This window comes from Colletotrichum tamarilloi (assembly GCF_030869305.1).
Source record: "Colletotrichum tamarilloi strain Tom-12 chromosome Unknown Scaffold_21.1, whole genome shotgun sequence".
Lineage (NCBI taxonomy): Eukaryota > Fungi > Ascomycota > Sordariomycetes > Glomerellales > Glomerellaceae > Colletotrichum > Colletotrichum tamarilloi.
In genome coordinates, this window is record NW_026849404.1 from 452,418 (window position 1) to 476,133 (window position 23,716).

The 23,716-nt window shown below is 53.0% G+C and overlaps 8 protein-coding genes across 8 annotated transcripts; 3 read left to right on the forward strand and 5 right to left on the reverse strand.

Annotated features, from left to right (window-relative positions):
- Window positions 1-514: 514 nt before the first annotated feature.
- CTAM01_07151 (arylsulfatase A) lies at window positions 515-1,888 on the reverse strand (the record flags this gene model as incomplete). The annotated part of the gene is made up of 1 exon (XM_060523176.1): window positions 515-1,888. One exon carries the CDS (start codon window positions 1,886-1,888, stop codon window positions 515-517), a length of 1,374 nt encoding a protein of 457 aa, XP_060382307.1.
- A 586-nt stretch (window positions 1,889-2,474) lies between these two features.
- CTAM01_07152 (uncharacterized protein) lies at window positions 2,475-2,681 on the reverse strand (the record flags this gene model as incomplete). Its single annotated transcript, XM_060523177.1, has 1 exon — window positions 2,475-2,681. One exon carries the CDS (start codon window positions 2,679-2,681, stop codon window positions 2,475-2,477), a length of 207 nt encoding a protein of 68 aa, XP_060382308.1.
- A 1,455-nt stretch (window positions 2,682-4,136) lies between these two features.
- Window positions 4,137-7,987, forward strand: CTAM01_07153 (uncharacterized protein; the record flags this gene model as incomplete). The annotated part of the gene is made up of 2 exons (XM_060523178.1): window positions 4,137-4,205; window positions 4,262-7,987. The coding sequence occupies 2 exons, from the start codon at window positions 4,137-4,139 to the stop codon at window positions 7,985-7,987; spliced, it is 3,795 nt and encodes a 1,264-aa protein (XP_060382309.1).
- A 554-nt stretch (window positions 7,988-8,541) lies between these two features.
- On the reverse strand, window positions 8,542-9,301 carry CTAM01_07154 (vesicle transport V-SNARE protein; the record flags this gene model as incomplete). Its single annotated transcript, XM_060523179.1, has 2 exons — window positions 8,542-8,629; window positions 8,703-9,301. The coding sequence occupies 2 exons, from the start codon at window positions 9,299-9,301 to the stop codon at window positions 8,542-8,544; spliced, it is 687 nt and encodes a 228-aa protein (XP_060382310.1).
- A 1,837-nt stretch (window positions 9,302-11,138) lies between these two features.
- CTAM01_07155 (uncharacterized protein) lies at window positions 11,139-11,393 on the reverse strand (the record flags this gene model as incomplete). The annotated part of the gene is made up of 1 exon (XM_060523180.1): window positions 11,139-11,393. The coding sequence occupies one exon, from the start codon at window positions 11,391-11,393 to the stop codon at window positions 11,139-11,141; it is 255 nt and encodes an 84-aa protein (XP_060382311.1).
- Window positions 11,394-13,015: 1,622 nt separating this feature from the next.
- Window positions 13,016-16,265, forward strand: CTAM01_07156 (amine oxidase; the record flags this gene model as incomplete). Its single annotated transcript, XM_060523181.1, has 7 exons — window positions 13,016-13,289; window positions 13,341-13,758; window positions 13,842-14,592; window positions 15,096-15,424; window positions 15,489-15,558; window positions 15,656-16,109; window positions 16,207-16,265. 7 exons carry the CDS (start codon window positions 13,016-13,018, stop codon window positions 16,263-16,265), a joined length of 2,355 nt encoding a protein of 784 aa, XP_060382312.1.
- Window positions 16,266-17,274: 1,009 nt separating this feature from the next.
- Window positions 17,275-17,817, forward strand: CTAM01_07157 (ribosomal protein L24; the record flags this gene model as incomplete). The annotated part of the gene is made up of 3 exons (XM_060523182.1): window positions 17,275-17,293; window positions 17,362-17,474; window positions 17,539-17,817. The coding sequence occupies 3 exons, from the start codon at window positions 17,275-17,277 to the stop codon at window positions 17,815-17,817; spliced, it is 411 nt and encodes a 136-aa protein (XP_060382313.1).
- A 1,125-nt stretch (window positions 17,818-18,942) lies between these two features.
- Window positions 18,943-21,872, reverse strand: CTAM01_07158 (uncharacterized protein; the record flags this gene model as incomplete). The annotated part of the gene is made up of 4 exons (XM_060523183.1): window positions 18,943-19,005; window positions 19,079-19,346; window positions 19,402-21,679; window positions 21,740-21,872. The coding sequence occupies 4 exons, from the start codon at window positions 21,870-21,872 to the stop codon at window positions 18,943-18,945; spliced, it is 2,742 nt and encodes a 913-aa protein (XP_060382314.1).
- Between the last annotated feature and the right edge of the window lie 1,844 nt (window positions 21,873-23,716).

The following is a 23,716-nucleotide window of genomic DNA, read 5'->3' on the forward strand; positions in this document are numbered from 1 at the left end:
ACAGAGGGTTCCAAAATTTTCTGCTTGGTTTGTGGGTGCTGGAGAGTATTGGCATCTTTGATGTATGTGACTTTGCTAGTGGCTCAGCGTCCTCGTGGCAAAATTGTCTCCCATCACACAAGGCTTACTCTACCCTCTGTTTGGAGAAGTTGGTCCTGATTTTGGCTGCGCATATCGCTCAGCCTGCTTACGGCCAAGGACCATAGTTATCTAGTTGCATATGTTGTGTTTCCATTACGATAGGCCGAACCTTTCAGAGTGTGGGACGAACCAGTCTGATATTATCAGTCTCTGTCGTGATCAACATGACCACGGCTGCCTCAATATAGGACTTCAGTCATGTAATTCAGAGCGCACCAAGATCGTGCGCACTTAAGGTGTGCTCCAATGCTATGAAAGTAACTATCAAAAAGTCTAAATTGATTAAAGGTGCTCGACTAAAAACGAGACAAGTCCAGATAAGACAGCATTTGCTATGAGACTGACTCTAAGACTATTGCATTCTTACTGTACTCTACCAGAGAATGTCTACGTCTATATTAGAGCAGAGAAAATCCTTCAACGGGTCAGGAGGCGCCGGATCATTTGACAAGCTCATCTGGAACTCAGTCCTCAACTTGGTCATTGGCTGTAATACCCAGGTGTTGAACGACAAAATGTCCGATTCCTCCTTTGGGTCCCTGACGGTGTTAAACAAGTAAGGCGACTCGAGCCGACCCGACGACTGATTGACTTTGGGTTCCCAGACGAGATGCAGCTTCCAGTCCTTCCATTTGATCGCTCGCAGCTCTTCTTTGATGTAAAACAAGAAACCCAGCCTCTCGGATCTGACGCTGGCCGGGTCCTTGAAGAAGACTGTCTGATCGATGCCGTCGATGGGGCGATCGTCTGGAACTCCAGACTTGGTGACGGACAAAATTGTTGTGAAAATGTCCGTTACGTGAACGATCTCGTTGGACGTGACACCTTCTGGAACGTGACGCGGCCACCGTATGATGAAGGGCACGCGCAGGCTGCCTTCCATGGCAGTGTGGTATGTCCCCGACCACGGCCCCGCCGTGCCCCTGTACGGCTCCCTGAACTCGGGACCGTTGTCGGAGGCAAAGATGACGACTGTATTTTCCCGAATTCCGAGGGAGTCAATGTGGTCAAGGATTTGGCCTAAGCGGTGATCCATTTCCGCCATGGAGTCGGCAAAGTCGCCTTGTTTGGTAGTTGCCGCAAAGTCCTTGTGAGGCAGCGTCGGGAAGTGAAGGTGGACGAGAGGGTGATAGAGGAAGAATGGCCGTTCAGCCGCAACTTGACGAGACAGCCAGTCTTTAGATTTCTCCACCAGCATCTCGTCGATGAGTCTCCTGGCCTCCAAGTCGTAGACGCGGACATTCTCTGACTTTTGCCCAGCAACTCCCTTCATGATGTACGGCATTTCCGCCACTTCGGGAGTATACCCAATCGCAGACGTAAACTGCGTCTCATCCGTCGTCCGCGGGATCCCAAACCACTCGTCAAAGCCTCTGTCCGAAGGATACCGACCGGGGACATCTCCCAGATGCCACTTCCCGTGGTGCGCAGTAGCATAGTCGTTCTCCTTGAGACACTCAGCCAGCGTCCGCTCCCACGGAGTCAGACCCTGCGGGAACCCCGCGGGGACGGATTGTCGGCAGCCGGTCCGGATCGGATGCCGGCCCGTCATCAGCGCGGAGCGGGTTGGCACGCAGTCGCTCTCCACGTTGAAGTTGTGCAGCAGGAGACCTTGCGTCGCGAGCTTGTCGATCCGGGGCGTTGCGGCGCCGCGGAGGGCGCCACCGCCGTAACAACCCAATTCACCCCAGCCGAGGTTGTCGGCTAGGATCAGGACGACGTTTGGATGATCTGGGTCTCGAGACATGATGTATGTGCAAAAGATGAAAGATTCGAGCGGAAAGGGGTTGCCTGCAGACAAGAGTTATGAGGAAGGTATCGATGTTGAGCCCCACGTTCGTCTGATTCGCGGGTTGCGTACCATCACGCCATAGACGGAGGTGACCTCCGTCTGCAAACCCCCGTCTACAACTTCATATGACAACAACTTTTTAAGACGCCAACGACGACCCTTAATTGTATCGACTGTAAAGCAGCATTTCAACGTGATGTTTCTTTTCGCGATGAACATGTTCAAAGATAAACTTAACTCGCTTCGTATAATGAAACCTACTGAAAGACACTTACTACAGTTTGATACGATGGAAAGGAAGGGATCGAATTGGCATTGTCTCGAATCGTTGTACTAGTCCAAAACCATTGCATTTCACTTTTCTACTTTTATTCTATAATCTCAACCGATGAGACAATCATTCGCTTAGACGCTATACCATCCTTCCATGCCCCGTGCTACTGCTACTCATTCCGTAGCCCGTGAATATTGGTACAGAAAGAGGTATACTTCTACAAAGTCAGTATGTAATCAAAAACATTGAGCAAGTATAGAAACCTACTTAAACGCAAACGCAGTTGTATCTAGGGTCAAGGTTGAGACCGCAAACGCAACCGCCAACTCCTCCCAAGATGTTTGTGCACCGATCGCCTGCCTTTGGGCACTGCTGCCAATTCTCGCGCTTGACGGCGGGTTGCTCTGATGCAGGCGCGGCCGAGACCAATCCGATAACGAGGGCTACGGCTCCGAAGAGAGTTGAGAACTGCATTGTGGTGTAAGTTGAGGAGGTTTAGTCAGAGGACAGTAGAGATGAGTTATGTCTGAATTATTGAACTGAGGTCTATCAAATGAGTGTAGTACCATGCGGGTGCAGCAACGACGCTTTATGAACACACTATCCTACCGTCGGTGTCCTCGGAATTCGATGATACGAATGTCCCGGGGACTTAAGGCACATGGCCCTTGAGGTAAGGGGAAGATCACGACTGCCAGGTAGATAATTGCCGGGCTGGCCCACGAGGGAAGTCAAGCCACGAACTACGACTCATTCAACCGCCAGATGTGGATAGACATTCGAGAAATATTTAATTAACTTTGGCCTACATTGACAAAAGATGGGTCCGGCTTTCGAATCCCGAACAGTGAGATTCATAAACTAGAACTTGTCAAAGGGCTTAGCTTGGTTAGTTACGCTTTCTTGTAAACCGAATCAACGTCCAGGCCCTTGAAACTGAGAAGCGAAAGCTTGGGCAGGTCGAGCATTTGTGAATAAGTAGGAACTCGGATAGCTCACTTATATCGTATGCAGCTGGCGGTGGGAAACCTTCCCTCACGAGTCATGACGGACGACGAAGATAATGATCAGAGTTGAAGAACATGGATCACTTGATTAAGTTTGCGAACGGAATTACTGAAAGGACCGGCGGGATACGGAATAGGCGTGATGAAGATATAAAATGCCGGTGGGAGGAGAGCTGGGAACCTGGCACGGGGACGAAGGGCCATTCTTGTCTTGTGAATCGGGCTTCGCCGCTTACGTACTTTGTACACGAAGCCATGCCCGATCAATCTCTCCCATCTACAGCCTTGGAACGGGAAACAAGGAGGAGTCTTCAAGATGATTGCGTTCTGGCATGTGGTCCCGTAGTAAAGAATCCGAAAGTACGAGAATATACGAATACTCAAGGTAACAAATACGGTTATAGTAGCTATAAAGGCCGACGGAATCCCTACCAACTGAGGGACGCCCAGGTAACTGGTGAGAACTTTCGCAATAGTCCCATCCTGTTGTACGCGCGGTGGTATGTGTCAGTTGTGTAGCTTATATCAAGGACTCTCTATTGGAGAGAACCTAGATACATCCAATTTGAAATACGGTTATTGAAAACATGAGAAACGAAGTACTCATGGTCCATGGAGACTGCAATTGCCATTCCTGAGCTCGCAACCTGCTGACGGCGATTGTGGGGGATTTCAACGTTGGAATCCACCACCGTTAGAGGACCGTGCGAGACGTACAAACTTTTGGCCAAAGCTGTCTTCCGACACAGTACGTACACTTGTTAAGCGAGTCTTATCGGGGGCGGGGTGGTTCGATAAGGATTTTTTTGCGCCAGGAAAAATTTGGGACACTGAGAGGACGGGATCTTCGACCACATCGGCTTTGACTTGCATCGTCTCTTCCACAGTTGGTCCCCGACGGAATTGGAATACGACAAGCACAATGTCGACTCCAACTCTTGCCGAGAAGCTGGACAAGATCCGCTCCCCGGGTCTTCAAAGTCAAAAGAGGGTAGGCTTTATCGAATGTTTTTATTTCGGCTGTTATCCTTACTAACATGGTTCAAGACTGCCGTAGTCCTCGAGGCGGTCGACACAACACTGAAGGAGCAAAACGCTCAGCCCACACCGACTGGCTACTTCGCCGCCCTTCTCGGCCTCCTCACCCAAGCTGTAGAGAGCGGCAACATCAGCTCCGACACGACGACATCCGTGGTTTACCTCCTCGATATCGTCACCCCGTTTGCGCCTCAACCTATCCTTCGCGCCAAATTCACCCAGATCCTCACCTCGCTCGCACCCGTTCTCCTGCAACAAGATGCCGAAGCCCTCCTCCTTCGCTCGTCTATCGGATGCCTCGAGTCTCTTCTTCTCGCACAAGATGCGGGTGCTTGGGAGCTGGGCGTGACCCAGATCGGCCCGCGCAGAGCCGTCGCCGGTCTGCTCAACCTCGCTCTCGAGCAGCGCCCGAAAATCCGCAAGAGGGCTCAGGAAGCGCTCCGAAACGTCCTCAAGAACCCGCCCCCGAGCCCCTCACTCGATCACCCGGCTGCGGATATGTGCGCTCACACCGCTCTCGCTAACCTCGAGGATATTGCTGGAAAGGCCGCGGCGGCAAAGAAGCAGAAAGGAGCCGAGTCTGCCCACGATCCCGCTCTGATCCACGCTCTCCAGCTCATCAAGACCATTGCCTCTGCAAGTGGTGGTTGGCCCAGCAAGAAGATCGAGGCTCTGTGCGACCTCCTCCTCGGAATCTCAAGATCCGGCAACGAGTACATGACGATGGCGACTTTTGAGATTTTCGAAATGATTTTCGAGGGTATGGCCGACGACGTCGCTTCGTCCAAGCTCCCACGACTGATGGAAATCATTTCGGAGCTGCGCCCTGCCGCAAACGACACGCAACTTATTCCGCCATGGCTGGCAATCCTCTCGAGGGGTTACGATGTCTCTGCACAACTCGACCCCGATGAAGTTTTCCAGAACCTGCCCGAAATTTTCTCAATGGTCGCACAGTACCTCGAGTCCCCCGCACACAACATCCGGATTTCCGCTTCCGAGTGCTTGGTCTCATTTATGGCGAACTGTGTTCCGCAGCCGGTCATTCTGGAGCCATCAGTTTATGACGAGAAGACTTTGGACAAGATTGCCAAGATTGCCGAGTCTCTGCTCAGCCTCAAGTACCAACAAGCCTGGATGGAGAGTTTCAACGTCTTTGGAGCCATGTTCGACTCCTTGAGGTGGCGGGCAAACCCCATGATGCTTAACATCACCAAGGCTGTTGGAGAACTCCGCGGCAGTGACTCTTTCCAAGGCAAGAAGGAGGCCGACGAAGTCATTGGCAAGGCCATCCGCGCCATGGGTCCCGAGGCTGTTCTGTCCATCTTGCCCCTGAACATCGCGAAGCCCGCCAAGGGTCAACAGGGCCGCGCCTGGATGTTTCCCATCCTGCGTGACTACCTCAGCAACACCAACCTCGCGCACTTCCGTCAAGAGATGGTCCCACTCAGTGAGCTCATGTTCCAAAAGGTGCTTGATCACGGCAAGGCCGAGAAGACTTTGGAAGTCAAGATCTTCGAGACCCTTGTACAGCAAATTTGGGCCACCTTGCCCGGTTACTGCGATCTCCCGCTCGACGTTACCGACGCTTTCGATCAGTCATTCGCCGAGCTCCTGGCAAACATCCTGTACAAGCAGGTCGAGTTGCGTCTGGAGGTCTGCCGTGCGCTCAAGATTCTCATCGAATCCAACCAGGCTATTGCGACCATCGAGGATGACGACGAGGAAGATCTCGTTCTTCAAAGCCGCATCTCCAGGGCTACGGCGAGGAAGAACCTCGAGCACTTGGGTAGCTTTGCCGGAAACATGCTCGCCGTTCTCTTCAACGTCTACACCCAGACCCTTCCTCAGTCAAGAGGACCTATCCTCCTCACCATCAATGCTTTCCTCAGCGTCACCCCCAAGCAGGAGCTCATCGATACCTTTGACCGGGTCAGCAAGATGCTCGCAGCGGAACTGCAGCAGACCGTCGACCAGGAGAAGCCCAAACAACAACCCAAGCAGAATGCTATGCCCTCAACTAGCAACACCTTGATGGATCTGATCATCTGCATTGCACTCTACCTGCCTCGCGAAAGCTACACGGCTCTGTTCGAAATTGCCAATGTCATCATCTTCAGGGATACCGAGCCTCAGTTGCAGAAGAAGGCTTACAAGCTGGTTCCCCGCCTTACCGAGTCAGAAACCGGCAAGCAGGCCCTCGCTGCACGCAATGACGAGCTGCAGCAGATGTTCCTGTCGAGCGCCGAAAAGGTTTCCGCCCCCGCTCGCAGAGAACGCCTTGCCGCTCTCTCTGCCCTGCTGCCTTTCATCCCCGATACCTCACTCCACTTCATTCCCTCCATCCTTAGCGAAGTCGTCATTTGCTGCAAGGAGAACAACGAGCGCGCCAGAGAGGCTGCGTACGACCTCCTAGTGCAGATCGGTCACCGCATGGAATCTGCCAACGACGCCCCTATCGATAACAGCAAGATTCCTCATATGCCCGCAGACGCGCCCGCCGGTAAAGCCAACGTTGAGGAGTTTCTCACCATGGTCAGTGCCGGTCTCGTCGGCAGCACCCCTCACATGATCTCAGCGTCCATCACCGCCCTCAGCCGCGTGCTGTACGAGTTCAGAAGATCCGTCAGCACTCAGACCCTGGCCGACCTCGTGCAGACCATGGACCTCTTCCTGACCTCCAACAACCGCGAGATCGTCAAGAGCGTCCTGGGCTTCGTCAAGATCTGCGTCGTCAGTCTTCCCTCGGAGCTCGTCATCCCCCGCCTGTCCTCCATGGTCCCCAACCTCATCATCTGGAGCCACGAGCACAAGGGCCACTTCAAGAGCAAGGTCAGGCACATTCTGGAGCGCATGATCCGCAAGTTTGGCTTCGACCTCGTCAACCAGAACTGCCCAGAGAGCGACAGGAAGCTCATTGTCAACATCCGCAAGACCAAGGACCGCGCCAAGAAGAAGAAGGACGCGGCCAAGGCCGCCGGCGAGGAAAGCGACGAAGAGGACGGCCGCCAGGGACGCAAGTTCGACAACGAGCTCGACCAGGCCCTCTACAGCAGCGACTCGGACGATTCCGACGACGGGTCCGACGACGACGAAAGCGGTGCTGCGGCTGCCGGCGCCAAGGGCAAGCGCGGCAACAGAAAGGGCGGCAACACCTACATTGTCGAAGACGAGGACGAGCCGCTCGATCTGCTCGACCGCAATGCCCTGGCCAACATCTCGTCCACCAAGCCCGTCAAGATGCGCAAGCCGGGCCGGACCAAGGCCAAGACTGACCTGGACGGCAAGCTCATCCTCGGCAAGGACGACGACGAGGCGATGGAAGTCGACGGCGTTGAGAACGACGGCTCGGGCGTCAACGCCTACGTTGCCGCGCTCAAGGGCAAGGACGCCGGCAAGAGAGGTCTCCGCGGTAAGCTCAAGTTCAGCAACAAGCGCGGTCAGGACGATGAGGAGATGGAGGACATGGACGAGGGCGACGCCGCCGCCGTCAAGGCTCAGGTTGACAAGAGCCGTGGTGGTGGTAGACCGCCCTTCCGTGGCGGACGAGGTGGCCAGGACCGCGGTGGACGCGGAGGACGTGGTGGACGCGGCGGTGGTGGTGATCGTGGCGGTCGCGGTGGCAAGGGTGGTATTGCTGCCGGCCGCAAGGGACTCGGCGAGGATAGGAGACGGTCAGGTGGCCCGTCGGGCGGAGGTGTCAACAAGGGGAGAGGCGGCCGTGGACGGAGATGAGATCATTTTTGCGAAGGAGGGGGTTTTCTTTGAAGATTTAAAAGTGTGATTATACCCATTCAATGAGGTTAAAAGCGACCCCGAGTTGAAAAGGGAAAAAGAGGGTCTCTCAAACATTGTCATGTCGGCGTCTTGTCGGGTACGGTAAATAGAGAAAAAAGAAATTGACATTTACAAAGGAGCGATTGGTAATACATATTCTCATGCATAATGGTGTCGTTAGACTGTCAATTGTCTAAAGCACCTTTGGTCATGATGGTTTTCTTGTTTTTTGTTACGTCTTGTCTCTGTTTGGACTCGGCCTCTTGCTTTCAAACCCAGACCAGGGGCTTTTCCCCAATCGTTATATGACATTGCACTCGAGGCCCTTTCTCTCTCTCTTTCACTTTGCTCGCAAAAAAAAAAAAAGCACACATAAGAAAGAAAACGTAATGAGGTTCCCGATGGGAGTGATCAAAGTACAGTCGTGGTAGAATCCTTATACAACCCAAAACTCCGGGCCCCGCACTCCTGACGGGGATAGTTGTTACTGCTGCTGCTGTTGCTGCGTTTCTTCATCTGAACTTGCTGTAAATGACGGCGATAATGAGAAGAACCAGGATGGTGATGATGGAAATCGTAATCACCCGGTTGGTAGCCATCCTTTGAGTATGTCAGTCTGGATCTCTCACCTCGTAGCTTTGAACAACCAAGGGTAGTAAGGGACGATATTTACCTACGTGCCATCCCCCGCAACGTCTTGACGCTTCGGTCCACATATCCCTCGCTCTCGAGAAGGCGCGATTGGGTGTGCAGGATGGTTTCGCGCTGGGTGTGCAAATCGCCCAGAATACCAGCCCCGATGCCCTCCGTCTCGTTGGCGAGGGCCTGGCTGGCCTTGAGCCGCTGCGTGGAGCGGTCGAGGCGGTCCGTACCGGAGAGCAGCTGCTGGCGCTGCTCGAGCTGGACGTCCTGGCCGCTGCCCGAGGGGTTGTCGGTGTAGCGCGCGCCGAACAAGGCCGCGCGGTCGTCGGCGAGGGAGCGCAGCTTGCGCTTGTGAGCGTCGATGTCGGACTCGTGGTTGCGGAAGCGGGCGTTGATCTTGGAGCGGAGGGTGGTGGGGATGTTTGCCTTCTCGAGGCGCATCTGGGCGAGGAGCTCGTCGGCCTCCTCGAGGGCGCGCTCGGCGGAGGAGAGGGCGGCTTTGCGGGGCTCGCCTGAGAGTTCGGGGATCTGGTCGAGTTTCTGGACGAGGTCGGCTTGGACGAGCTTCAGCTCTGCTTCGTAGTCGCCGAAGCGCTCGGAGCCGGGCTCTGTTTCGAGTGGGTTGGACATGGTGGCGGCGGGATTGGGGAGGTGGAAAGGTTCGTTGGTCGGGTGGTTTTTAGAAAGTTGGCGGGAGATGTCGTTGGTGACCTTTCGCCTTCAGGAGGGCGATAAAGGGATGGAGTGAGAGGATGGGGGCACTCCTCGTCGGGAAGGCTGTAGGCGAGCTGTGAGAGTTTGGCTTCGTTGGGTATCACAAGATTGATAGTCGTCACTGCGGGTTCGTCGGGGTGGTAGTTGGATCAATGCCGAAAACGGTCAAGGGCGAGTGGATTGTTGGTCTTGATGAATGTACTTGGTCGCATGGAGTACGGAGGTGTATGCGTAAGTCAGGACCGGGCTTGGCGACATCATTCCTCCCGGGTGGCTGGTGCACCAATCGGATGCAACGAGACGCTGGGCTCCAGCCACTGGGCCTTGAGTGGACACACACTCATTAAGGTGTCGTGGTGCCTTACCTCAGCACAGGCACTCTGTACTACAGCAGAATAAGGTAGCCATTCCAGTGAAGAGACACGTGATAGGCATGGCCCATGCGCCCGCTTTCCGCGTCCCCCACCCGCAGGCTGGTCTTTTTATGAGAAATCGGTCGGCGCAAAACTTCGTTTTCCTCTTCTTCTTTTTCTTCTTCAAAGTTGAAACCCCCGGCTCTAGAAGAAACCGGCTCCGCGTCGCCAGTCTGGAAATGCATTTACGTGTCTCTCGTACTTGGACGTGGAGTTGAACTTAAGCCGGGTAGACTGATGGCAGTTGAAAAACTGTCACGGCGCTTTTAAGAATTGGGGACTCGTACTACCGTTTTCCGATCCCGTTGAGTGCTCGACATACTTTCGTCGTCTACCATTCGCCTTGTGATAACTTGACACTACCTTAAATGGCCTACTAGGCTTCAACTGCACGCTTTTGGCCTGCTCTGAATTTCTGCGCGCTGCCCATTTAAGTACAATCCGAGGTACTGTACCTTGGTACTTTTCTGTCCAGAGAGCCGTATCAAAAGACCTCGTCTATGAGATGTTATGCGGCTCAAGCACATCCATAATCCATATGAATGATGCCTAGAAGCCATGATTACTCGGTACGCCTCTGTCTGCCTTGCTCAGATAATTCCGCAAGCAGCGCGTCAGCAGATGAAAGCCTGAAAATGGTACACGAGACAGCTTGCCGTATCTTAAACTGAGGTGCTGAATGGCAACAGATTTCAGGCTTCGGCTGCTGCACTCGTGAAGGCTTGGTGCCTGCCGGTTTTTGCAGTCCGATGCGTCTCATGTCCAGGTACCTTACATGAGCAACCTAATGTAATATTGCCCGAACCACGAAGACACACTTGACCGCGCGTCGCAGGCTTCCATGTGATTTTTAATGCGTGTTCACGTGAGCAACGAGGTATCTCAAAGTAGCTCCGCGAAGAGATCGGGATGTCTGCCTAGCACTGAGTGCGTCTACCATGCCTTTGTGGAATAATATTCATGCATATTGACAGGAGAAGCTGAAGCCGTGGGAAAAGACCTCTCTCTAAGGACCAAATCTACGAAAAGCTCTGCGCGCAAGTCCTTATTGCGCAGCGCCCGCGAGATGAGGAAGGAAGTTTCTTCATGCAGACTACTCCTTCAACGAAAAGCGGCAAAATCACAAAAAGTTTGGGCGGTGACCAGCCATTTGTCGAAAATTTCAGCCGTCGTCGCCCACCGCAGGCAGCAAAGCCCACCAAAAACCCACTCTAACGGCCCCTGGCCCGTGCGCCGAACCTGTCGTTGGGGAAATCTATATAAGGGTGACCTTCCACCGCGAATCTTAGACTTTTCTTCTTCTTTTTTCTTCATGTCGACAATACTTCAGAGAATCATTTCTATAGTATTCGACCTACTCTTGGTTCCCTAAAGGAGCTACAGATCCCACCCTGGTTGATGATTGATATCCTCGACACCCTAGAGTGAAGAACTCTGGTTGCTCTCGCACCCTCCGCAAGGAGGGCGGCCTCCTGTAAAGGTTGCTGTATAGAGAGCGGTGATGATCTCGTCCCTGATCGTGGTCTTGCCCTTGGGCGCACGGTCAGGGTGGGTGTCGATGGACGTCTGACAGGCCTGTTTTTTCTCTTTTTCATTGCTTGCTGGAGCTGGTCTCTGGCAGTGAGGAAGAAGTTCCACCCGTTATCGTGGAAAAATCGAGGAGTGGCGCCATTGCGAAGTTGAATTCTGCTGAACGTCCTCGCCCATATCGGATTCAATAGCGACGAGTTGATTTTGATTAGCATTTTTTTCAATGCGTCGAAATGATGCTTTGACTGGTAAAGCTGGCCGACAGATCCAAATCAGCTTTTCATCGTGAGAATAATGGCACGCCTTTATCGGGGCCTTCTTCTTTCCGCAAAACGATTGCCTTGATGAACGGCAAGTTGAAAGCTAGATACCTGGAACTTCAGGAAAGGCCTTCTCGTCTCTTGTCGCCAGCCTCACTTTCCACGAGCATGCGTTCATCCAAATGAAGCGTCTAAACCATCAAATTCCGAGCGTTGAATTTGCAGATGTCGTCTCGAATCTTCAGCCTCTTTTCGGAAAAATGAAATAAAATGTCTAGCCAGCCACTTGTGGCGTTTTGGATCGTGAACCATCAAGCGATAGTTGAAGTCCGGCAAGACAAGGGGGGCTGGGGAAAGAGCTGGGGACGCAGCAGACGCAGAAGGATCAGGTGCAGGGGTGTCCCAATGCAAGCGTCATTGCGCGTGGGAACTCCGGCAAGAGCTGAGTTTCGTTTCATCGCATCGTGATCAGCCGACCGAACACACCTGCCGACGTCTTCCCAAGCCCGTCTCACCTTTTTTTCCCTCCCTTCTTGTCACCGATTTTCGCACCGGAAACTTATCCCAAGGTTCAGAAAGGGTCCTATCTACTCCAGCTCCAGCTCCAGCTCCAGCTCTATCTAATACCTTGTCTCCTGCGCCTCGCATTACCTATCTCTTTGCGGTCCTTGCTACCGGCAGCCACGTGTCGATCATTGCTTGCTCCAGAGCTGAGCTCCCTCTCGAGAGAGACTCCACCAGACTCTCATCACATCCTCAGAAACAGAGACCAGAGGTCAAGATGCCGCCAGGTCAGCCGCTGTACGTTTTGTTTCTCCGCTTGTCTCACTGAGCTCTGGTTTCCTTCGCTCTCGGCCTACACACCGCATTCATCCCTACACCCACATACCTCGTATGTTACGCACACACAGCTGCTGCCACTACCACAGCCCCAAAGAACGCTACCTGTTTGAACCCGTTCCATCCCTTCAGCTGCATGAGTTGCAGCACTAGTAAGCGCACTGGTCCGGAGCCCAGCCCAGCCAAGTGGTGGTGGTGCTACAGGCGCAGATGTACCCTACTTGCGTACCAATGTTGCCTCCGCCAACTTGAGACTTTTTGTGCTCCCCTTCCTGAACCTGGGGCGGGGTGTCAGTCACAGAGACAAGGTGAGAGTTTGGCTTGCTGGAAGCATGTGCGAACCATTGTTCTCTTTCCCCAAATCGTCGTCCGTGGCTTGCGTCTGAAAATTCCCCTCTTCTTGCCCGCCGCCATTCCATCCTGGATAGAGAGCTGTTACCGGCCTCCCCGATTCTTCTTGCCGTATCTTTATATGCTACTGTAGCATTGTAAATCTGCGCCCTCGCGCGACAGACGTCCAGTGGCTTTGTTCAGGAACATCCACAAACCTCACATTTCCCAACGTTCATCCTCGTATCTCTTGCATAATGTCCCGACGACCACCGTCGCTGGAATCAATAGGCTCTCGTGGCTCCGTGGGCTCTCCTATTGACCCAAGGTTTAGGAAGAAGGTTGCCGTCGTCGGCAGTGGAGCCGCCGGTATCGCGGCTCTCTGGGCTCTCAACCGAAGCTACCATGACGTTTATATGTACGAGGCCTCATCAAGGCTAGGAGGACACACAAATACGGTGACTTGGAAGAACGGCAAATATGAGACTCGCGTCGACACCGGCTTTATCGTCCTCAACACCGCCACATATCGTAGGTCCTCTACATCAGCCATCATGAGCCTCTGACTTACATGAAGCTCAGCAAACTTTATCAACTTCTTGAAGAGGGTCAAGGTGGACACCGTCCCGACCGAGATGACATTTGGCGTCACTCGTGACCATGGCTTATTCGAATGGGCTGGTAAAAGTCTAGATTCCATCTTCGCTCAGAGGAAAAACATCTTCTCGCCGCGGATGTGGAGGATGATCTTCGACATCATTCGTTTCAACCAATTTGCACTGGACTTGTTGATGGCGGAGGATGAGAACGATGCCGCTGCGATGAACGGATATAGCAAAGGAGGCAAGAGAGAGGAAACGATCGGCGAGTACCTCGAGAGAGAAGGCTACTCAGATGCATTCAGGGACGACTACCTAATTCCTATGACCGCCGCCGTATGGAGCACAAGCCCGGATAAGTGCACGTTGAACTTCCCAGCTGTCACTCTGGTTCGCTTCATGTGAGTCTCATTGTCCGCGATCGAGGCGTAGTACTAATAGAGGCTAGGTGGAACCATCATCTCCTGTCAACGGTTGCGACAAGACCGGAGTGGCTCACATTGAAAAAGTGCGGCAAATCCTACATTGATGCTGTCATGAGCGGATTCCCGTCAAATCACCTTTTCCTTAACACGCAGGTCACTCAAGTCACCAGCGAGGAGGATGGCAGAGTTCGTGTTCACACCCACAACGGCAAGTCCGACGTTTACGACCATGTTATCTTGGCGACGCACGGAGACCAGGCCTTGAGAATTATCGAGGGATCAGCCACGCCTGAGGAGAAGGAGATTCTTTCCGCTTTCCAAACTTCCGAGAACTCGGTCATCCTCCATTCCGATATTTCACACATGCCAGCGTCTGAGAAGGCATGGTCTAGTTGGAATTACCTGACCCTGTCATCGCCCTCCACTGGCAAGCAGAACATCGACCAGGTTTCGTTGACCTACAACATGAACATCATTCAGCATATCCCCAGGGAGACCTTCGGAGACGTCCTCGTCACGATGAACCCCTTGCACCAGCCGAACCCAGACACGATCCAGGCGTCATTCACATACCGTCATCCTCTCTACACACCTGCCGCCGTCCGAGCACAGAAGCTTCTTCCACGCATCCAGAACAAGAGGGGTATCAGTTACGCGGGGGCCTGGACAAAGTACGGTTTCCATGAGGATGCCTTCAGCAGTGGACTACATGCCGCACAGGACCACCTCTATGCCAAACTCCCATTCCAATTTGTCGACTCTACGTATAGCCGAGGGAGGAAACCGTCTTTGGGGCTTGCCGACTTGCTGGTACGACTCGTCATCCTTTTGATTCAGGTGTTTGTCATTAGAGTACTGGAGAGAGCGGCAGGCGCAGCTGAGACTGCAATTTACGGTCGTCGAAATGGGTGGAGGAGGTCTTTGAAGAGTGGCAAAGCTGCCTGAACCGGCGTGATGGCACTTGGCGTTAAACTGCTTCGTATGGCTTGACGAGATCAACAGCATCAAGCCGGTGGAAATAATAGTAAATAATCAACAAAACATCTAATACTAAGGCAAACCCCATGGACTGCAGCATTCGCCCATTCTCGTTGACGTTGAAACTCCTTACGGCATCCAAATGCATTAGGTTGTTATTGCTCATTGAACAGGGGCTCTTCAGCGGGAATAGAGTGCAGAGACCCCTATAAGTCAGCCAACCATTGCCCGGGGGCGGAACAACCACCCCGCCCGTCCCGGCCTCTCGGGGACCGCCCGCTGCCAGCAAGCTAGAGCTAGGTCGGTTCCCCAAATCCCGATGAAATGCGAAATAGCATGACATCGTCGAACGATTCGGCGTAACATTCCCGGCAACAACCTCACGGTCTCAACCCTCAACTTTCGCCCCCGCGTTCGCGACCATGAACGCCCTCCAGCGCCTCCCGTGGCGTATATCCTCGCAGTCGACACAGAAATGGAGCTGCTTCTTCTGCCAGCACGCTGTCCGTCCAGCGCCGCGCAACCTGCGGATGCCCCCGGCCGGCCGCCGAGCGGCATCGACGACGCCTTCGCCGAAGCAGCAGCAAAACGGGTCCAGCTTCGGCGGTGCGCCTTCAATGGAGCAGATCCATGCGCACTATAAACGCAAGAATGCTACAACAGCGTAAGAGAGCAATTGGTATTGAGACTCAAGAGTAGCGTTGGGCTAAAGTGGTTTTGCGATCCAGGTACTACACACTCAGCGTCATTCTCGGGACAGTCGCCCTGTCATACGGCTCCGTGCCTCTCTACAAGATGGTGCGCTTCTTTCCCTCCACCCCGACCCTCAGCGACCCCTTCACTACGAGGAGAGACATTGCAGACGGCTAACCCATACTCTTCACCCCCTCCACAGATCTGCCAAACAACAGGCTGGGGCGGCCAACCCGTCCGCGCCCACGGCCCGGACGTGGACTACAGCGAAGACGGCCTCGCCGCGCGCCTCGTCCCCGTGACGACGGCCCCGCGCATCCGCGTCACCTTCAACTCGTCCGTCTCGGACATCCTCCCCTGGAAGTTCACCCCGCAGCAGCGCGAGGTGCGCGTGCTCCCCGGCGAGACGGCGCTGGCCTTTTACACGGCGACGAACAACTCGGACCAGGACATTATCGGTGTCGCAACCTACAGCGTCACACCCGGTCAGGTGGCGCCGTACTTCAGCAAGATTCAGTGCTTCTGCTTCGAGGAGCAGAGGTTGAATGCGGGCGAGACAGTGGATATGCCGGTTTTCTTTTATTTGGATCCGGATATTGTGAATGATGTCAATATGCGTGGTATTGAGACTGTGACGTTGAATTATACGTTCTTCAGTAAGTTTTGCTCTCTGCTTCTTCTCTTGTCATTCTTCTGCGGGAGATTGGGGAATGAGGATAGTAGGTGATTGGGTTGCTGACCGTGTGATTACAGAGGCCAAGTACGACGACAACGGCAAGTTCAAGGCGCCTACGCCGTTTGCGAGCAACTAAAAAAGAGCAGTCCATGTTCACTATACACGGACGAGACGCTCTACATCTACACACCATACACACCATGTTCCCCACTCTGACGACGTGTTCTACCTCAAATCCTACTTGTATAAAAAGGCCCCTCTAGACCTCGTTGGTCAAGCTTGTACAACTACTACTGTATACCCCATTGGGGGAGAGCATACCACCAGGCGTTGAAAAGAGCTATTGTATTCCCATGACTGTGGTAAAGGCGGCATATAGATCTATTGTACAATGTTCATTCTTCAGTGGCTCGCTACTGTCACCTGGTGATGAAAATGTATCTGTACAGAATAAAGTTTAGTGAGTGAGGTACCTATTCAGAGAAACCTCGCTCACTACCTCACATGAGGTAAAAGGGGGGAAGTATCAATGCCTCAATTCCGCACTAGAACGGCCTGGTATCAGTCTAGAACAAGAGACAATGGTTCTTGGTGCCTGGGCTAGGGATATAGGTACTCCCAGATTTGTTCACTATGGTCATCGGTTGAAGGGAAAGTAACAGGAAGCTTGATTACTTGAAAGCCCTCATTTCTGACCACGTGTAACATCGCCAAATTATGTCTTTTCGGGCCTGCCGATGCCTTTTGCTTTTGTTGCAAACTTCCTATGCAATTTCCCCCTACCTTACCTTGAGCATCGCGGAGGATATCTCTCATGGCTTTTCAGAGATGCGACTTATCTTATCAGCAACACCGCGGAATCCCGGTCTCGGCCGATTGAGCTCCAAATCCGCCCGGCCTTTGAACTTTTTCCTCTCCTGCAGCCCGGCAGGAGCTAGGATCACCTCACCAGTGTGATTTGTTCAACCAAGACCTAAGTCACGTGGGTCTCTCCAATTTGCAGCCCACAACGGCCGAACCACCCCATCCTGCCAAAACTTTTTTTTCGCTGGACGTGCCTCTGCTTCCTCGACTTTTCTCTGCGACGCCCAACCTTAGCGAAATTCCCTTTCCAACCAAACGACGTTTGTACTAACGCAGCCAAGATGACCAAGGTTAACCAGAGTGAGTGTTCTTCTTAACGTTTTTGATGATGATAATTGAGACGGTTTACTGACTTTGCTGCGAAACAGACATCTCCTCCTCCCGCCGCAAGTCGCGCGCGGCTCACTTCGGTGCCCCCTCCAGCACCCGTCGTGTCATCATGAGCGCCCCTCTCTCCAAGGAGCTCCGCGAGAAGTACAACGTTCGTCTTCACTCTCACGGTTTTCAATCCTACTTCAGACTCTTTTGTTCTAACACCCCAAAAGGTCCGCTCCATCCCCGTCCGCAAGGACGACGAGGTCACCATCGTCCGTGGCGCCAACAAGGGCCGCGAGGGCAAGGTCACCTCCGTCTACCGCCTCAAGTACGTCATCCACGTCGAGCGCGTCACCCGCGAGAAGACCTCCGGCCAGTCCGTCCCCCTCGGCATCCACCCCTCCAACGTCGTCATCAACAAGCTCAAGCTCGACAAGGACCGCGAGTCCATCCTTGAGCGCACCAAGATCGGCCGCGAGCTCCGCGTCAAGTCCAAGGCTACCGCCTAAATTTCTTCTCCAACTCTTGATCCGGTCTCAATCGCCATGAATCAATGGCTTCCTCCTCCTTCTCAAGTGACGGGGGCTTGATTACAATGATCGAGTCTTCACTCATGACGGGTTGGAGGAGCAAAACGACCAAAAATCCTAAAGCGGCAGTTCAAGGGAACCGGTACAATCTTCAATAAAACGGCGGCGGCGGGACATGACAACGATATCCACATCTTCGACGGCGTTTTTCACGACAGGACCTATTGACGCGTTTTGGCAATGGCAGATGACCACATTTTGCCTGGAAAGGGAAAAGAAAAGCACGAGGGAAACAAGGCTAAAAAGGCAACAAAAAGTTCTAGAAAATGAAATCGAGAAATTTCGTTTTCTCAATGGCCACCTCACGTCTTCAAACCCGTGAGATGCTCCATGGGAGGTCCTCCCGAAGCCACCACCGTCCCCTTCCGCCCTAGGGAGGCGGTGATGTCTCTTGCTACATCATCCCGTGACCATGCTAACCTATTTGTTGCTGTTGACTGGCAAGAACATGAGTTCCCCTACATGAATTTGGAACGTTCTTCAACGGTAGGTCGCACATGTGACTGTATAAATCCCGCTAGGATATCTCCGCGTTAACTACAAATCCATGGTTTTCGAGGTATACGACTGGCGAAGAGTAACCCCCGGAAGAGGTGGAATCACCGCCTCTCCACTCGCCCGAAGATTTTCACTGAGCTTTGTCCATGAGGCTGGGAATTTGATGGTGAGATACATGATATCTCCTGTTCAGCTTTTTATGCTCAGTTAGCAGTTTCTCAATATATCAAGAATGTTTAAGCATCACACATGACTAAAACACATCGAAATGTCACCTCACTAATGTGAAAAACAGTGTGTGAACCGTGTGTGAACTGGGATCATTAATGCTAACATAACCTGACTAATTCGGTCTTCATGAACCATGCAATCAATCCTCCACCTTCCTTTTAGAGAGTACTGTACCAAGGCCGAGTTGCACAAGCTGTGTATTGAGAATCACTTTCTCAAAACATGACGCCGACGGCTCCTGAATACTCGGAATCGATGCCTTGATATTGGAAGCCGCCATAGCACTGAGTGTCTCAAAATAATCCGTACAAGTGTTTAAAACGCGTTTTCGTAACCATAGTAGAGTAAGAAGATGCCAATGGCGTTGTGGCCGAGATGCTTCACTTGATTCGCTAGAGTTATTCAGTCAGCTTTACCACCATTACGAGCCCAGTCAGTGGACTTTACTCACAATGGAAAGGCCGGGAGGTTGATTCTCAACGCGACCATCAGCCGATGCGACAAGCAAGCTCTGACCAGCATCTAGTTTGCCGTTGTCATTCAGCTTGGAAGGTGACAGGCGGGTAGACTGGTTTGCAGTGTTGGCGATGGCGGGCGACAAGGAGGCTGCGGCATGGCCGATGGCATACTGGGGAAGATAGCCTTGGGCATTCTCCGAAGTGACAGCTCCCGGAAGAGCAGTCGCAGACGCGGTGACTTTCTCCGACCAAGTACGAACGCTGCTGTCAAGTTAGTAAGTATGATGCATGAAGCTTGGTGAAGGTTGCAACTGACCACGAGTTGAAGTAAGCTCTCTCGGAGTCGGACTCGATGGCGTTGTCCGACGAGATCGTGCTGTCCTTCGATTTGTCAAGGCCTTGGCTGTTGAAGTGGGCAACAGGGCGAGACTTGTTGCGGCGCTTCATGGGCGAGGTGATGTTGTCTGACTTGGTGTCTCTCTTCAGCTCCTTCACTGCTTGCTCCATGTTTGGGCCGGTCAGTCTCTCCAAGGCGGCAAAAGGATTCTTGTCCCCCTTGATCGCGCGGCGATACTTTTCCTCGAGCCGTGCAGCTGAGCGTCCATCGCTGACTTCGCGATTAGGTGGCTTCTCGGGCGACGGCAAATAGAAGCTCCTACCGTCGAAGAAGGGGAAGTTGACTCGAAGGTGTGCAGGTGCATTGCTCCAGAAGAGATGCTTGGCCATCTCCTCCTCCTGGTTGAGAGGGCGGTGGTAGACGTAATCTTTGATATCAGGACTGGGATCCATGCCGAAAGGCACCTGGCCAACCAGGTACGCCCTTGTCAACTCAGGATTCTCACGAATAATCCTCTCGAATTTCTCGTCAAGACCGGGCGTGAGAGGGGCGCCTGAGAAGAGACGATCAGACTCTTCCTTGTTTCTCGGCAGGATACCACGGAAAACATTGTCGCCAGCCTCCTTGTCTGCCTTGGGCACAGCCGAGACAGGAGGAGTGTTCTCGTTAGAACGGCGAAGGTCAGAGCGAGGCTGGAAAACCGGCGCCAAAGCAGCAGAGACAGGAAGACCGGTAGATTGTTTACGGAAGTGGAGTGAGTCGAATTCTCTGGTCTGATGATGTCCCTTAGGGTCGAAGGGAACAGGTGAGATGGTCGCGAATACGGTGGAATTGATGTATGGAGCAGACGCCGCCGAAGTGTCCACGGCAAGCTTGAGCTTGTCTCTCTTACGATGGCGAGGGTTCTTGGGCATCTCGGTCACATTCGAACGAGTGATGTAAGCTGGGTCGTTCTTGGTATCTGCATCGCCTGAAGAGTCAGACATGAGCGTCTTCCGAGACTCGGCAGCGGCCGGCTTTGACTCCTTCGATGTCTTAACCTCACTGGCGTCCTTTGCGTCGCTGCGCTGAGAAACAGTGCTGTCCTCGAGTGCGAGTTCACCCTTGAGCTTGATCTCGAAGTGCTCGATGTCGGAACGAAGCTGACGGGCGTACTCTTCCATATGCTTCTCATCGATCTGGTGGCGATTGTAAGCCAACTGGGCCTCTGCTTTCTTGAGACTGGACCGCAGGCCTGCAAGCTGGTTCTTGGTGATGATGCTAGGTCGAATGGATGAAACTGGGCAACTCTCGACCGGCGCATTGGGGGTGAAGGACCTGGCGCCTACCGTAGGCATAGGCTGAGGAGGTTGCTGATACATCATGGGCTGGCCCATCGTTTGGCCCATCGGCTGGCCCATTGAACCAAACGCCATGGGCATCATTGGAGCTCCAGAGTACGTTGGACCACTAGCGTATTGCATACCCATCGGCATCATTGGATGAGGTGGGAGGAACCATTGTCCACCAAATGGAGGCATGGGCATAGCTCCAGTGTTGGGGACGACGCCACAGTTCTGATCTTTCTTCTCATTCGTATTGCCGACAGGAATCATGCCGCTATTCAGAGGGGCAAACTGTGCTTGCGCCGGAGCCTGGGCAACGCTGAAAGGGGGCATCGCAAATCCGCTGAAAGAGACCATGGGGTTCGGGCTTGGTGCCATCATTGGGAAGGTAGTTTGCATGGCCGGATGAACAGGGCCCATCAGGGGGGGTCCTGGCATGAACTGGCTGTTGAAGGCTTGTCCCAAGGAAGGCTGTACACCATTGATGTCCATACTGGTTCTCTCTCTGCTGCTCTTTCCGGTAGGAGAAGAGTGGGAACTATCCAGGGTATTGGGGACAATTCTGCCTCCGGCAGTGACGCGGACGTGAGTGGGAGATCGGACGGCTTCGTAGAACTGCTCAAAACCCTTGCGCTTCTGGTCAGGGAGAACAGGTCGCTGAGAAGGCACTTCAGGCTGGAGTTCGGGCTCGGCATCTTGTCCATCGAGCTGTCTACCGGCGGGTCCATCAAGCTGACTGACGTCTGCAGTGACATGACGAAGTGTACGAACAGGTTTGTCACGGAGCTGAGCAGTGACTTGAGGTGCCTGAAGCTTGGCCGGTGCTTGATACTCCGAGTCACCGGAAGAGGACTGTCTGACCTCCATGTTGGCACGAGAGACTAGAGGAGCTCTCTGGTGGGGAAGGGGTCGCTTGTGACGAATGATGCCTGCTGTGGAAGAGGTTAGCAGTGTCATGGGCCTGGAAGGCCGGAAAGGGGAGGATAGCGCACTCAAGATAGGGTTCTCTTTGGCATTCTCAAGCAGCCTCTGCTCGAGCAAGCATTGCAGCTTGGTGCCACGGATGGCCAAGAGCTGGCTGATGCTGTAATGAGTCGATTCCATTGAATTGGTCTCCACAAGCATGTCTTGGAGCAAGTGAGGTCGTTCACTATCGACGTACGATTAGCCAGGCGCCGATTGGACGCGGGAAACGACGTAGCCAGGTGTGAGAAAATTGCTTGACACTGCTCAACTCCCCGTAAGCGCTGATTCAGAACTCCAGGTATTTTGTGTGAATCGCTTCTCAAAGTGATGATGAACAGCATTCGGAAAGTGGTTGGTCGGCAGTGATAGGGCAGTTCGTGATTGCGTCAATCTCGCTCGTCTGGGCAATAGAAAATTTGAAAAGAGAAATCGTCTGAAACCGAGAAACAGGAACAGTGACGTGAACGAAAAAAACTTACCAGAGTCAACGGGGCGAAATCGCCGGTCGGCAAGCTTTGTGAGGGCTGATATGCAATATTAGAATCTGCTGGGTGGTTTCAGCACGACCAACCCGACAGAAACGAGTGCTGCACAAAGGGTTGGAGTTGGAGATGAATCGGTAGACTTCCAAAAGTTGGGCGCCAGAGCAAAGTGAAGCTGGGTTGGCGATGGTGAGCTTGGATCGTGTGGTATGACAGAGGGAGGATCGAGGATCGACCGAGTGATGTTGTGGGGAGAGAAGAGAAGCAAAGTGAAATGTTGGGGAGAAGGAAAGGTCCTGGGCCGGTTTGGTCAGTTATTGGAAGGCGAAGAGAAATTTTCGACAGGCAAGTTCTGGGCAAGATAGTGGCCTAGAAGTGGTGAGTTGGAGGGAAGGCGGTCACTCAGGTGCGTGGTGATGTGCAGGAAGGTGCGAAAGGGCTTTGCCTCTCAGCAAATGATATACCTGAGGAAGGAATTCCCTCCAGATGTAATGATGTTTCTGGTGGAAGATGGAAGTACAGACTGCAAGACCAGCAATTTCACTCATCTGTGAGCATGTAAGACTGAACAACGCTCTTTCAGGGAACTTCAATACATGCCAAACCTTCGCATGGGCAACTTCTAGATGTGAAGTTCACATAACACAGACCACAAGTACTTGTCGGCAATAATTCATATAAGGATGGAGTGAGGATGCGAAATCCCTCGTGTCCCATCGTATAAGGTATGAAAACCAGGTGTTATATCTTTCTCTTAGGCGATGCCCATTTCTCATCTTGAAGACTGCACTCATGCATTATTCGTATCTTTCATTAGCCCAGTGGTTTTGCCTAAACCATTCACCACTCTTTCATTATTATGGCCTTCCACAATGACTTCCTGCCTGGTCAGTAGAATATTCTTTGTTGTTTTGTAGTGTACTGAGTAAGGTATGTTGACGGCAAGCCCAAGTCAAAGGCAGTTCCTGAGCAGTATGGATCACGGAGAATGAGTGCCTATGAAGTAGGTTCCGTGCAGTGCACAAAAGTGTGGACGTGAGGAAGCTACAAGTGTCATTGTATTACAACGTTGCTTTGGGACACAGCACTGTCCTTCTCGGTTCCTATCGTATGTGCGAGCCTAAGGCAAGGTACCTTCGTGTTTTCTCTCCTACCACCTTCCCAATTCTCCCAAACCATTTGATCCATTAAAGCTGAACATCGCTCCTTGAATTCCCAGGACAAAAGAGACTGCTATCCATATCCGGTGACATTTTACAACGTTGGCTGACATTCTCGATGTGGGAAGAGAAGCCAAGCTTCAACACCCCCAGAGGCCCAAGAACCTGCCAAACCTCCATTCCAAGGAAACGGTCGCGACTCCAATGAGCCTCCTCCGCTGCCAGTCCGCATTTCTATCGATGACCCTCCCAATCTGAAGCATCTGAAACGGTTTTGCGATGCTATAGAGAGCTTGATGTCCACCACTGAAGCTCCTAATGGAGGTCCGTGGTACCCTTTCTACGGGAAAAGGAAAACCGC